We start from the raw sequence: 14,580 nt of genomic DNA, 5'->3' as shown, positions 1-14,580 counted from the left end.
TCACTGTTCTGAATGTCTGTTATCAAAAAAAATCCTCTGCAAAGCTGCATTTTCTTCCCTGCAGAAGCAAAACCCTTCCAAAAGTAATTTTTTTTTCCAGAGGAAAAAAATGTCAACAGCTGTTGGAGAGGATGCAGCCATGGTCTAACAAAGAGGACAGGACCTCTGTAATCAAAAACATTTCCTCAAGCTGGAACTTATTAACATAAGGGATAAAGGGTGACAGTGCTAATGCTTGTTTAACATGATTTTTATTGGGTGAATGTGATTCTCAAGAACCACCCATGGTATAAAGATACATGTTGTCTAAACATACATTGTAGTAATTTGCTTTATGTAGTATTATAATTTACAAGATGATGCAGACATTCTGGAGTAACGCTGTCAGAATTTTCTTCTGCTTCCAAAGATGGCCTACAGCCTAAGTACCTAAAAGCAGTACATTTAATAATACTGTGTTCATCTACCAACTGCTGTATGTTCTTAAAGAACAACCTGAGGACCTTTTTCTTCCTACCTTATCCCCACTCCCCCAAGAAATCCAGATTCCAGGTTTGCATAAATTCTGTGCCTTCTGCTTCTGTATGCTCTAGGGATTTGTTATTAAATTATTTTTAACATTCAAATTCTAGAAGTCTGGGCATGTTAACAGTGTGTGAATTTCCCAAGTGGTCATCTACTACCCTTTTTTCTCCAAGGAAGGAGGAGAGAGTTAAGTTCAAGATTTGTTGCAGCTGGACTGTAATCAAGCTGATGGGAATGTAGTGATAAGAGGCAAAGAATTTGAATTTATTACATTTTTCTTCCTTTCCTGCTACTGAGTACTGCAGTAATTTCACTGAGCTCATGTGTCCTTCTGGTCTCACTAAACAAATGCATTAGAAAACCTCTCATATAAAGTTTCTAGTAAATTGTGCCTGGGTAATGAAGTATCTCCCACCAGCCTGTGTGTGTGTTCAGTGCAAATAAAAGTGCCCAGAGTGTCTGGGTAGCGTAAAAAGGGTCTGGGAGACTTGTGGTCTGGGAGAGGTGTTCTCTGCATTTTCATAAGTTGACAGCAGCCTCTCCATGTCTGACTCGGTGGCTCAGCCCTACCTTGACCCAGAGGGCTTGCTGCTGGAGGTGAAGGGTAATTTGTCCTGTTTTTTCTCACTCTCTTCAGGTTTCTGTGTGGTGCCAGGTAGAGTACTGCCCAGGGTTATTATAGTGGTACTGAATATAGTGGCTAGTGGTGACAGCTTTTCTGTGGCTATTGCCCAGAGCTGTAGAGGATTGGGTGCAAACCACATTTAAACATGCCTGAATGATAAGATTCTCTGTGCTTTCATTTAGGAAACTAGCAAAAAACCTCATCCAAGTGCTGTAAAATCAGAAGAAAACTTCAAACCGTTGCAGGACAAGAAGAAGTATCGGCACAGACCCGAACCTCTCTTCATACCTCCTCCTTCCTTCAACCTCAGCATGTCCCACTCGGGTGCCACTCTGTACCAGAGCCAGCTCCGCTCTCCCCGCATTCTGGGGGATCACCTGCTGGACCGCACACACGAGCTGCCCCCCTACACTCCGCCGCCGATGCTCAGTCCTGTCCGGCAAGGCTCTGGCCTCTTCAGCAGTGTTCTCACTTCCCACAGCACATCCCACACTCAGCTGCCGCTTACTCCACTGACACCCACTCCTCGGGTGCTCCTGTGTCGGTCTAGTAAGTATTGCATTCACACCACTGTCCTCTCTTCTCCTGTCACCACACTGACAGGTTTTGTGTATGCTCACAGGCATGGCCAGTTCTGCTACTTCACAGCAAAAGTACCTTTTAGTGGCAGTTTTGCCTTGGATTTTGCAAAGTTAAGGCATGAAGGGAATAGAGGAGTCTAATCTGCCAGTGAGGCTGTGATCATTCCACATGTGGTCTGCCTCAAGAAGGGACCACCTTGCCTCTCATTACATCTGGGCCTTCTGAAGTGGAAGAAAAAGACCTAGTTTGAGACATGGGGTTCATGTTAAGTATTTGTTGTTCAGTACTTCACAAGAAAAGGTGTGTAATCACTCAGAATCAGGGCAGTAGAAACCTCTGCAAGGTCAGACATTTCTATTACGTATAAAAATTTAGACCGTTTCTAAGTATCGATAAAGGGTCGTTTTTGCATCATAGGCTGAGTAATGTTGGTGTTAGTAGGGAGGTGGCAGTGCAGCCTGGGAGGGTCACCAGCAGTGAAACAGCAATACTCAAATTCCAATCTCTGTTTCAGATAGTATTGATGGAAGTGTCATTCCGGTGACGCCTGGGCCTGGAGAACAGACTGTTGAACCGTAAGAAAAACAATATTTTTTGTCACTGCTTTTATAGATTAGCTCCAACCTAGAGCCCGTGGCCTGAAGTGTTTTGAACCAGGCAGGAAGTATTGGAATCATGTTGGGCTGGATGCATTTAATATTTCTGTGGATGGTGGCTAAGGACACTTGGAGCAAAGTGGCTGTGGAAAATTTAGGTGTCATGGCTCAAAGTAGGTGATGGCTGGGAAGAGTACTGTGAGGAAAATGTGCCAATCCAGTACTCTTGCTTTTGTAGACATATATATATATATATTATATGAGTGGAGCTTTGGAGCGGTGATGTTACCTGGTAGGTTCCCCATGGCAAAGTGCAGACAGGATTGTCCCTCAGCAGTAATGGCTCTTTTTGCTCTCTGCTGAAGAGTACCATTCTCTGTGGAACAGAAATTTGCTGTTTCTGATGTCTAGCCTCTTTGCTAGTCATGCATATAAATTAGCTTGCGTTGTCCCTAAGGTATGATGTCTCAGTATGGCTCAAATTGCATATTGAAATTTTTGTTTTTCCCCAAGAGATCAGTTCTCTCTAGTATTCAAAATACTTATCCCACTGGGAGTAAAGCATTGCGTAAAGCAATCTGACACAATTTCCTGCCACTTCAGTGCAATAAAAGTTTTGTTGGAAATAAAGTGAACGCTAATTTGACTTTTGTATTTTCTACACATGGTGTAGTTGAATACTTATTTATTTATTCTTCTTTATAGGCGAATCAATATTGGGTCCAGGTTCCAGGCTGACATTCCTGAGCTGCAGGACAGATTGCTAATGGAGAAAGATGTGCACAAGGCTACTTTGGTTTGGAAACCATGGCCAGAACTGGAGAACAAAGTCTTCCAACAAAGAGGTACAATGACTTGCCATTTTGGAAGTTCCTACATCAGCCTGTGCCTGTTGAAGAAATACACATTGATTTCTTGTGTCTATATTGAACAAAATGTTCAAGAGAATATTAATTGCTGAGAGTGCAGAGCAAAAGACTAGAACTACATGGTATAGGTTCAGAGCAACAGCATTATATGGTGGCATTTAAAGGGAAGTCTGGATTAATGATTTTCTGTAGCCAAGGGGGAAAGGTCATTGCTGGGAAGTTGGGTACTGAACTGCCTGGTAAAGGCAGCTGAGAGGCAGCTGATGCATCCTGGGCCTGTCCTGTGACCATAGTTGACAGGAAATGTGGCAGGCTTGGTGGGTTCTACCAGTCCTGAGCAGAATTTTTTCCTGCTTCTAACATGGTTCATTCTGTTTCTCCACCCTGGCTGGAGCCTCCTTGGCACAGCAATGTCACTGGTGTGTGCAAGTCATTGCCTCACAGGCAGATCTCTGGCTCTGGATAGCCTGTCCCACCCCAATCTTGGGTTCTGTTACATCCTCTTCTCAGTGATCCTAAAACAAGTAGATGAGATGTTGAGGAGAAAAAATGTGAAAGAATCTGCTGCCCTGAACTATGTAGTCTTTGAGGGGCATTACAGCATCCTTGGCTCCAGATGTTTGACTGACAGGCTACTGTATTAGCAGTAAAATGTTGACTTGTTTCTGACAGTGGAAGACCTTTTAAATATGAGCTGTTCCAGTGTGTTACCTGGTGGAGGAACTAACTCAGAATACGCTTTGCACTCTCTCTTTGAAGCAAAAGGAGATATTATGGTAAGATAAAAAAGCTGAAAGGGGAGATATGATCCTCTTCTGCAGATAAATTAGCATGCTTTATTAAATGGATTTAGATATGGTTATATAAAAAAGATTTCTGATTGATTTGAAATGATGCTTTAAACATCCTGTAACATTTTTGGGGAATGACTTTTCCCTTTATTCTCTAATAAATTTAAATTTCAAAGCAGTGCCTCTCTGAAGGCTTACTGTATATTTCATATAGATAAGATTACTTAGTTTATAGCCTTGGGGCTTTGAATGTCTCCCAGTGCTTGCTCCAGCCCTGATATTTCACAGGCTTTATATTTGGTCACAGAGAGCTTAGTCCTCTTCTAGCCCTTATAAAAAAAACCCTTTTTTTGGAGCAGCAATCACATCTACTTATTTGTTCAGAACTGTGAGGTAATTGAACACAGTTCTTATATAAATAATGCATTTCAAATATTTGCATTAGTTTAGTGATGGGAATGTTATTAACTAAGGCAAACCATCCATTTTACCCAGTGTTAGGGAAAGGCAAGGCCTCTTGCACCAGTTCCTGGAAAGTCAATATAAAACCGAATGCAACAAAACATGGGGCTGGAATGAGTCTCACTGGATTGGCTAATACAGTGGGTTTTAGCTTGTGTCCCAGTTTCCTTGGGCTCTGTTAGCTGTATCTGAGAAGTCTGAGAATGTCAGGATGTGGAATTTGCTTTACAGAGAGTATGCATTTTCAGGGGAAAAAAATTTGGGATCCATAAATCCTCTGGTTTCCTGATCTGAAGGACGATTAGCTATATTTGCAGTCATTCTTGACAGATGTTGACTTACACAGATATTCTAAAATATTTTATGCTATAAATATTAATGCTTCAAACCAACCACTAAATATTAGTATTAATTAACACTATCAAGTCTAACACTAGAAATGTATTTGTTTGTGGCAAGCAGAAGGGAGGGAAAGAGCTGGAAGTTGCTAAGTAATAGTCACATTTGTGCTCATTAAGGCAGGACAGGTGCACATTAGGTGCTCTTCTGTGAGGTACAGTGTTAATGGGCCTTGGAGTAATTTGATGTGATTTTATATGACAGAAGAGAGAAAAGAGAGAAAATTAGTTCATATCCTCATACCAAATAGTCTTCTAAATGCAGTTTTATGCCACAGCTGATTGCTTTCCCTAATTATGTTTTTCCCTGCTTTTCATTTAGGTTGCTCTTGAAAAGCTGCTGTTGAGAAAGCCAGTGAGGTTGAAGTGTCATCCTTTGTCAAATTACCACTATGCTGGTAGGTTTCCTTGAGATCTTTCTATCTGTTCCACAGTCCAAGCCTGGCACCACCTTGCACTCTCTGCTGTCTGCTGCAGGGATGGCACCATTTAATAGAGATGATGTGGGCAGTGCCAAGGGTACTCCCAGAGTTGTTTGTTGCAAGTTCAGCAGTTTTATACATGACTGACAATGTACAGAAGCTTTGCATCCACGTTGCTGTGTAGGATTCTACGGATTTAAAACTGCCTAGAGTGATTATTTTTCTCTTTTAAACTGAAATTTAACAATTTCATCTCCTTTAAAAACTGCTGCTATTTTTAATTTATAATTTTATGTCACTAGTGTCTTAATTTTCTGGTACATAAGCAATCTACCATCCTGCCTGCTTCTTCTGGTGCACAAGAAATGAATGTGATAATCACAAGCATCCTTTCAAAGAGGCAGTGCTGTAACTCTCACCAGGATCTTAGTGCTGCTTGCAGAGCCTCTGTGTGGGGATCTAGTAAAAAAATTCTGGGTTGGTGTGAAATACAAATGTGGTGTTAAGCCTTTGGATTCAGTTGTGTCACCTGAGCAGAGATGGCAAATGTCTCGCCTCTGCAGCCCCCCATGCTATTGCTTAATGCTTTGTAGTGGCTAACAGCTGCTGAGACACAGAATAGGGTTTTGCAGAAGACATCTAGAACTTCATCTCCAGTTCAGGCTCAATGGGAAACAAGCAGAGAGTCTCCTGGTGGTCAGTCGGTCAGAGTGCCCAAGGTCATGTACTCAATTCAGTTACAGTCACTGTGCAAGGTAAGTATAGAAGCAGTCTACTTCCAAGCTGTAGCAGCCCACTGGAAAGACTTCCAAGTAACAAGAAGTCTTTGTAAAGCAGCTCCTTAACCTCTTGGCCTGCGAACAAGAACAGAAACATGTTTGATAGTAGCTGATAATGAACAAATGTGAATGTCAGGTTTTCAGTTTTGTCTGAGGGAGGTGCTTGGTGCCTGTGATTGCAGCTCTGTTGTAGTCCAAAGGGTGGACATGGGAATGGATGGGGAAGGAGGACATCAGCCATCAGCCAGGAACTTTGATCAGGGTCTCTTGCCTGAAGAGATGACACCAAATATGTGTGAGACAGTTCAAGGGCATGAGAGCAGGAAGATGACGAGATATCCCACAGCATCTTCATCAGTAAACAATCTAATTAGCAGAGCAGATAAGAAATTTCTGCCTGTGTGGCAGAGGAAGAACAGTCTTTACTAAAGCAACTTCACTGTAGTTTCAAAAATAATTCATTGGGATTCAGGGAGGAGCCAAGAGACTGCTTTGTTTGATCTTTCACATGAGATGATGCTAATCCTTGGTAAATAGCACTGAGATCTGTGGACACCTTTGAATCCCTGTTTCTTAAGCAGGAAAGAAAGTTTGATTGTGCTTATCACAGCATGAAATAAAATCTCACCAGTCTGGATCTAAGTGCCATAAAATAACAAGACAAAGCACTACTTTCTAATGCTTTTGCATGCAACATGTGATTGCAACTTATATTGACAGCATTGCTCTAGCACTATGCAGCAGCTCTTGAATAACAGTTTATTTCTGATTGATAATCAGCCACTCAAGGCATATGAGAATTTTTCACAATCTAGTCCATGAATAGCTTTAATGTGACTTCAAGTGGCATCAGTTTGGGATAACTTCATGTTTTCTGCTCCATACTCAGAAATCATGGCTCTCAGGCTTACCACATTTACAGGTGGAATACATTGAAACAAAGCATGCCACTTACTCATGAGAATTAACTTGTTAGAATACCACAAACAACAGACACCCAAATTCATCCTTAGCATTGCCTTTGAATGAGAGTACAGGCAAATACCTCATCTTTGAAACTTGTTGGCTTGTGAAGGAAGCCACTTGTAACAGTTGAGGATTTTCTGGTGTGTGCCAAGAGAGCTGGACATGCTGACCCAGGGCTCCTTGGAAGAACACCCTAATCTCTGTCCTGACACTTTGCCATCTGTCAGGATGGTGTTTAGGAGGAGAGAGGGAGCACACACCTGATACAAGAGGGGCACTGTTGCAAACATTTGAACTGTTCTCCTTTGAACAGTGGAGTTTCTCAGGTCTGAAGTTCTGCAGTGAGAACTGCAGGAGAGATGGTCTCTGACATAGGGCACTTCAGGCAGTCTGGAAGCTTCTTGTACATGCTGTGACAGGGCTGTGGGTCAGACCCAGCACATGTTGTGCATAGTGGATTTCAGCTACCTCTCCATGGGGCTCCCTGGGTGTACATGTAGCCCCCTTGAAACCCACAAATTGGGCCCAAAGCACACAAATGAGTAGAAGATATTTATGTCAGTTAAATATGTCAGTTTAATGTCAGTGCAAAAACAGTATGGCAGGTAAAACAAAATGTAGAAGAAATATCTAAACATAAAGAGCAGCTTTAAAATTTGATCTGTATTCTAAAGCCCCGAATTCTTTTTGCTGCATTGCAGATCTCTCTCTATGCACGTTCTCTATATCTCCCTCAAGCTAACAAGAGCAAAAGTGGTTTCCCAGCAACCAGAGTTAAAAACAGCTTTTCTTCTGTTTCTTTTCCTACACAGTATTTATTCTATTAATTAGGTTACTTCCAATTAACCCGCATAATCTTATAAGGGTCTCTGCTAATACCAGAGCTATTGGGGAAAGTATGCAAGGCCCAAATATTCCATAGGTGTACAACAAAATTAGTTCATGGAAGTGATTCCATGTTATTATTTTTATTGTGTTGTCTTTTTCAGAGGGTGGGGTAGAAGCAAGAGCGCAGAATGACTAGAAAAAAAGAAAATCTCTCCCGTGTTGTCATGCTTTTTAAAGTTATGTTTTGGAATAATAGAGTAACCTCCTGGATTGAATGAGTGCATTTACCCCTGCACAAAGGGAGGGTGAATGCTCATGACTGACAGCTTGTGTAAGAAGGGAATGATGCTGGTTCAGGGTGGTAAAAGATAGAAAGGCAGTGTGTCAGCAGAAAGATCTCTGGGTGATAACAGAATAAGTCAAGCTCATGGCTTGAAGCCAGTGCATGCTTAAGAGAGCTTTAAGTGTAAATCTCTGTGGGAATAACTAATGCATGCTTATATCCAGTACTGGAAGAGCCTACAGAAAACAGGTTGCAGAAAAGTTAATTTTGTAGTTTTCATCATATAAAGGAAGTGGTGAGATACCTGCTCTGAGCTTGTAAGCCTGGAAGCTGATGCTGAACTAAAACTTCGCAGTTAATAATATTGCTATTTTTTAAGACAAAAGTAACTTGAAGAGTTGAATACCATATGTGCTGCCAAGACCCAAGTTAATTGAAATCAGTGCAGAGGCAAGCATTTCTATGGAGAGTAGTAACACTGACAGGAATATTAGGGATTTCTTTTCATAAAAGTTTTAGATGTTTCAAAAATTCTCAGACTGAAGTAGAATCTTCTCATAGTGTAAGTAATTTCAAAGGCATCCACATTATGACTTCTTGCATATCCTTCCTTTAATGTATGTAATGCTGCCCACTCCTAACAAACAGAACATTGCTTTGATGCAGCAGAGCAATCCTGTGTTCCTTCTGTTTGCCTAATATTGAGAAAGCATAAATTCAGTTCAATTTAAATGTTGATTTCACATTTTCATGGGCAGTTAGGCCAGGGGACCAAACACAGAATAACAATATTCAGAAGTTTTATATACAGCTTCCATTAAATTATAAAAACCACTTTGTGCATATTGCACATTGCTACAGTGTTTACCTCCTTGTGACCTCTGCCACAGAGGATTTAAATGTCTTATCCCAAACCATGCAAGCGAAGAGCTCCAAAAGGATCTTACAAAAGGAGAACAAAAGGATATATGAACTTCTGTGTCATCAAATGTAAAGTGGCATACATGGGAATAAACAATTCAATCCTTACATAGGAAATTATGAGCTCTGTAGTGGTACTTCTCAATTAGAATAAAAGTTTGGGATTGTAATGCTCGTTCTAAGGAAGTATCTACTGTATTTTACAACAGCTAAAAAAATAATCAAGCATTAAGAGGACAGAAATCATCGTGATGCCACTGTGAAAGCCTGGATTTTATGTCGACTTCTGTGTGCCTTTCTGGTCCTCTTGTCTTTATAGGGATGTTGTAGTACTGGAAAAGGTTCATTATGGGACAGCAGTAATGATCAAATAAATGTTTGGGAGTGATAGAAAGGGCACACAATTCTGAATAGCATGGAGGTGATGGTCAAGGTTGGGTTTACTTTCTCCTCCACTTGAAGAATGAAGGGTCATCCAGTGAAGCTACTGGGAGCCAGGAAAGAAAGAAAGGGAGGTGGCTCTTCATGCAGAGGGTCCATTGATCTGTGAAACTCCTTGGCAAAGGATGTTGTGCGTACAAGAAGTTTATTTGGTTGAAAGGAAGAGTGGCTCAGCACTTACAAGGGTAGTCACTAAATAAGCAAATTGCAACAGACTCAGGAAATCCCCTGTGCCCAACATGATCAGAGGTTAAGAAAAATTAGGGAGAGGCATTTGTATTTGCTTGCCCTGATCTTACTGTTTCCTAGGCAACTGCCTGTCACCACTGCTGGAGACCAAATACTGGTTAGATGGACTTCAGGTCTGAGTCAGTACAACCATGCTTGTATTTGGGTAGCAGCAATCACTCACATGTGCTTGAGACTTCTGGTTCTCATTTCAGATACAGCATCAGCATAAAGGTGGTGAGTTTTTATCATTCATAATGATTTCATGTTCTTTTTAAGGCTCTGACAAATGGACACATCAAGAAAGGAGACTGTTCAGAGAGGCATTGTCCACCTACAGCAAAGATTTCATATTTGTACAGAAAATGGTAAGGTTATTTCTGTTCTGTCACTTGCTGGGGTTTTTTTCCCTCTTTTGTTCTCTGCTGTTTCTCTTAATTTTCCCTCCAGTGCCAGACCAGCTGATTGCAGGCATAGAGGCAGCAGTGGTTACAAGAACATTGATAGGAGTGGTGTATTCATTAGTTGTACCTGTGCATTAGATACATGTAAAAAACAGTTACAAATAATTAAAAGTTGTTCCTCTTGTTATTACATGTGAAAGTTTTCACACCTGGAATCCAAATCATGGCATTTTATGTGTGGGACAAGTATGATTTTCCATTATCATCTTGGTGTTCTCTGGCAGTTTGTTACAAGGTACCAGAGTCACTGGCATTGAGCCTGGTGCCAGGAAGGGTTGAAACCTGTTAATAAAGAGAAAACATGTTTGGGCTTACTTTTCATGTTGTGCCACAAAGCAGAAAAGACAAGGTTATAAATCTCAAGTCACAATACCCTACTTGTTAGATCAAATGTTGAAAAATATGTGGATTTATGTGAGTCAAGTCTTAATTCCTAGATCTCTCAGAGATACTGTACAACTGAGCTACAAGAGTAGATTCTGAGTCATTTTCTGTCTGGAGTTTAGAGAATCCCAGAGAAATCTTCTGAAGTTGAAAAAGTCAACACAAATTTGACTGAAAAAAAATCTTAAAAATAATTATTCTACAAGAGTATTCCTGTTGTAGTCAAACTGCCTTTTTTTTTATCCATTTGAATGTTTGAGGAATAAAGCCTACCTGTCGGAATATATTAAAATTGTGTTGAATGAAAGCAGAAAATTAAGATGGGACTATTTCTGCAATTCCTTAACTGCAGGTTAAGTCTAAGACAGTTGCACAATGTGTGGAATACTACTATACCTGGAAGAAAATCTTGCGTTTGGGACGGAAACACAGAACGCGCTTAGAGAAGAAAAGAGATGAATGCTTGGTAAGTCTAAAGGAAGATGAGGAAGTTTAACACTTGATAATTTTTGTTTGTTCTTTTTTGAGGAGGAGGTTGAATTAGGTGACATAGGTATCTTCCAATAGAAATTATTCCATAACTCTAAATTATGTTCTGTATGAACATTTTGTGACCTCAGCTACCCCAAGATTTGTTTGGCTGGACTGCAGCCAGATTAAAGTGCACTATCTAACTGTAGTCCAGGGAAACTCCTGTAAATTACACTTGTGCCCATGTGTGCTCCTAAAAGCTGCTGTAGTATTCCAGTACATACACCACCTGGGATGTGTTGGTTTGTGGGTTGGGGTTTTTTTGGTTGGTCATTTTGGGGTTTTGTTAAAGTAACTTGACCACAAGTACAGCATACATGGCCTTTCTGATGGCAGGAGTACAGCACTGCACCTGGAATCTGCAGATCTTTGGAGCCACAGCTCCATAATACACATGGAGGTTGTCTTGAGCGCTGCAGAGAAGCTTTATGGGCTATAGCTTATCCATTAAGGGGTGGTAGCTCCAGTAAGATCAGAAGTTCATTCAGGATGGGAAGAAACAGTGATACTGGGAAACACACTTGACTAAACAATGTGCTGTTCCAGAACTGTGTATGTCTTACTATCCAGTGCTGTCTGACCATATTTCTAGTGTTCCTTAAATGCACTGTGTGTTTTAGACAAGTGGAGAAGAGGAAGTGTTAGAGGAAGATGAAGAGATCGAAGAAGACAGAAAGGGAGAAAGGGAAATGCAGAAGTCACCTGACCCACCAGCAATCTCTCTTGTTGGACCTATAGATCTACCTGCCGTTCAGGGTCTTTCACTGTCTTCATCCTCCTTCATCTGTGAAATGCCAAACTGTGGTGCTGTACGTGAGTTTGGTATACTTAATGGGGAGAGGGTGGTGGTGGTGGTCATATGTGTAAACTAGTGAATTGTGATTTTGACTCCTTTTAATTCCCACCCCACAAAATAGAAGCAGTTTGATCTGTACAGAAAACTGAATTCTGAGATGATGAACCATTTAGAAATACTATATGGCAACAGCTCCAATTAAGTTACACAACTTTAATAATAGAATAGCTCATTGCTTTGTTTTATTGTGACTATCTTCAATTATAGTGGGATATTGCTGAAAGCAAGCACCATTTGAGCGAGTAGATGGTGCATATTAGATATGTACACTTGTTCTGTTGTGATATGCATTCAGCATCCTACTTTCTGCAGTTCCAGTGTTTCCTTGTGACTTCTTGGGGTGCTTTTTTTCCCTCCCTTCCACACCGCTCCCTGGCAGGTGTTCAGTTCCCGACAAGCACTGAATGGCCACGCTCGCATTCACGGAGGTACAAACCAGGTGACAAAAACGCGCTGCACCATTCCCGGCACCAAGCAGAAATCCGGTACGCAGAGCGGATACTGCTCCATCAAGAGCTCACCTGCCCACAGCACAACGAGCGGTGAGACTGACCCAACCACAATTTTTCCTTGCAAGGAGTGTGGCAAGTAAGTGTGGCTCTCTGCAGTACAGCATCGCCTTTCCCTCTTTAGATTCCAGACCAGCAGTGCTGTGAACAAACTTTGTGTTTTGCTCTGATTGTCTTGGAAGAAGTTTTCCCCCTAGATTATATGTTCTCTTACCAAAACTGTCAGAGATAGGTTTGCATGACATTTTGGATGCTCCTGCAGTACTTATTCCTCTTTCCCGCTTACCTGCTAGAATTTTTACATCTGATATTGCAGCTTCCTGCTTAATCACTGACTTGGATGTGACAGTGGGCAACTTTTTCTGTGTTTCTGTTCTTGAGTTTGTCCATCGTGGTAATCCTTCACTTTCTCCCCATTGTGCAAGATGGTTGTGAAACTGATAGAGGGAAAATTATGATGTGCATAGATACTGAAGCCGGTGTGGGAGCTACAAACTACCTCTGGCAAAATCAGAGTAGGCCATTTTGATACCATCAGGATGTATATATCTGGTAATATGTCCCTGAAATTCACACCATGGCATTGCAGACTTCACTGACTTCTATTTCAGGACAAGGAAGCAAATGTACTGATAAGTTGTTGAGTCTTTTTTGGCTCATTTCATCAAAAGCAGTGCATTTTAATCTGATTTTTTTTTCCTTTAAAATTTAGGGTCTTTTTCAAAATCAAAAGCCGCAATGCTCATATGAAGACTCACCGACAACAAGAAGAACAGCAAAGGCAGAAGGCCCAGAAAGCTGCTGTAGCAGCAGAAATGGCAGCCACTATTGCAAGAACTACTGGGCCAGCTGGGCATGGTCTGATCCCCCTGGATCACATGAGCTTGGTTAAACATGTTGAAAATGTTGGTGACATTGATGATGATGTTGTTCCGGATCTGGGTGATGTCATGGAAGAGAATGAAGTCATGGGTGCTGACCTCTTACTGGATGATGAAGATCCAGATCTACTGCAGGATGATGCTGAGTTGTAAATAAAATTGTTTGATAGACAGCTACTGAGCACACCCTGAATGGATCAATCAGGAAACCTGGACTGCTTGTTTATTCCCACTGATTGTAAACTACCTGTTGAAAATTATAATTCTTTTATCCAGGTCTAGAAAAAAATCTGCTTTTTTCCCTTTTTTTTTATTAATTTGTGTTTTGGGGGAAGAAATAAATAATTGGTACAAATATTCTTATAAGGTGTTTTTATCTGAGCTCTTTTTGATGATAACTTCCAAGGCCACTAATTACCCAAGTTCATGGTTCTGCTATCAGTTCCTACCAGATGGTCCTGGTAGAATCTTTAGTCTTTAACTCTTCCAAGATTCATTTTACCCCAATTACAAGAATAAATTTCACACACTTCTGATGAAACATTTTTTTTTGTCTATATTGGATCATTTCCAGCATCTTCTAGAGAGTAAATGTCATCTCTCTTAAAGATACCATTACATTATTTGTCTTTGTGCTGCCATTTTAAGCAAGATGGAGGAAGAAAAGATCTGGTTTAACGGTGAAAGAGTTAGTAATATCACAGTTCATTTTCAGTTCTGTCTTGGTTACACAGGACATTTTAGACATTCCATTTAGCAAGGTTTTGATCTGCTGATTTGAAAATGACCTAATTTCCAAGATTGAAGAAGGAAAATGATTGTTCTGTGGTTCACATCCTCTGATGGGAACACTGAATCAGGAACACTGCCTTGGTAATCAGATTGCACTGGAAATATTGTCCCGTGACAATAAATCACACTGTGGAATGGCCATCTCTGTGCTTTTAGGGGAGTGTGTGCTCAAGCAATGCTTGCTCTCTCACCAGGCAAACATAGGGAAGCATTCTTGCCATTGGAAAAGAGACTGATATGCTTTCAGCACCTAGGTGTATGTGTTAGTCTTGTGCCATTTCAGTCCTCTTCATTACATCAAATTCAGCTGTTGTTTATTTACTATAAACATGCTGCAGAGGTGAGTTGATGTTGCTGTTTAATGACCATTTCTCCTCCATTAGGTTCAGATCTATGTGCTGGACACCTGATACCTGAGTTTATATAAATTTAGATTTGGTTCTCTGA

The 14,580-nt window shown here is 40.9% G+C and overlaps 1 protein-coding gene across 7 annotated transcripts in view; it reads left to right on the top strand.

Moving 5' to 3' along the window:
- TRERF1 (transcriptional regulating factor 1) overlaps positions 1 to 13,700 on the top strand; it is a 97,381-nt gene extending 83,681 nt beyond the window's left edge. For all 7 annotated transcript variants that reach the window (XM_030945958.1, XM_030945963.1, XM_030945956.1 and 4 more), the window contains 10 exons: positions 1,333 to 1,699; positions 2,247 to 2,307; positions 3,034 to 3,173; positions 3,870 to 3,973; positions 5,171 to 5,246; positions 9,996 to 10,084; positions 10,917 to 11,030; positions 11,716 to 11,904; positions 12,331 to 12,539; positions 13,173 to 13,700. In XM_030945958.1, the coding sequence (XP_030801818.1) occupies positions 1,333 to 1,699; positions 2,247 to 2,307; positions 3,034 to 3,173; positions 3,870 to 3,973; positions 5,171 to 5,246; positions 9,996 to 10,084; positions 10,917 to 11,030; positions 11,716 to 11,904; positions 12,331 to 12,539; positions 13,173 to 13,494 (1,671 nt within the window). In that variant the 3' untranslated portion in view covers positions 13,495 to 13,700. The remainder of the gene's footprint in view (positions 1 to 1,332; positions 1,700 to 2,246; positions 2,308 to 3,033; positions 3,174 to 3,869; positions 3,974 to 5,170; positions 5,247 to 9,995; positions 10,085 to 10,916; positions 11,031 to 11,715; positions 11,905 to 12,330; positions 12,540 to 13,172) is intronic.
- The last annotated feature ends 880 nt before the right edge of the window (positions 13,701 to 14,580 follow it).

The sequence above is a fragment of the Camarhynchus parvulus genome, chromosome 3 (genome assembly GCF_901933205.1).
Source record: "Camarhynchus parvulus chromosome 3, STF_HiC, whole genome shotgun sequence".
Classification (NCBI taxonomy): domain Eukaryota; kingdom Metazoa; phylum Chordata; class Aves; order Passeriformes; family Thraupidae; genus Camarhynchus; species Camarhynchus parvulus.
Note: the sequence above shows the minus strand (reverse complement) of the source record. Positions and strands in the feature narration are given on the sequence as shown.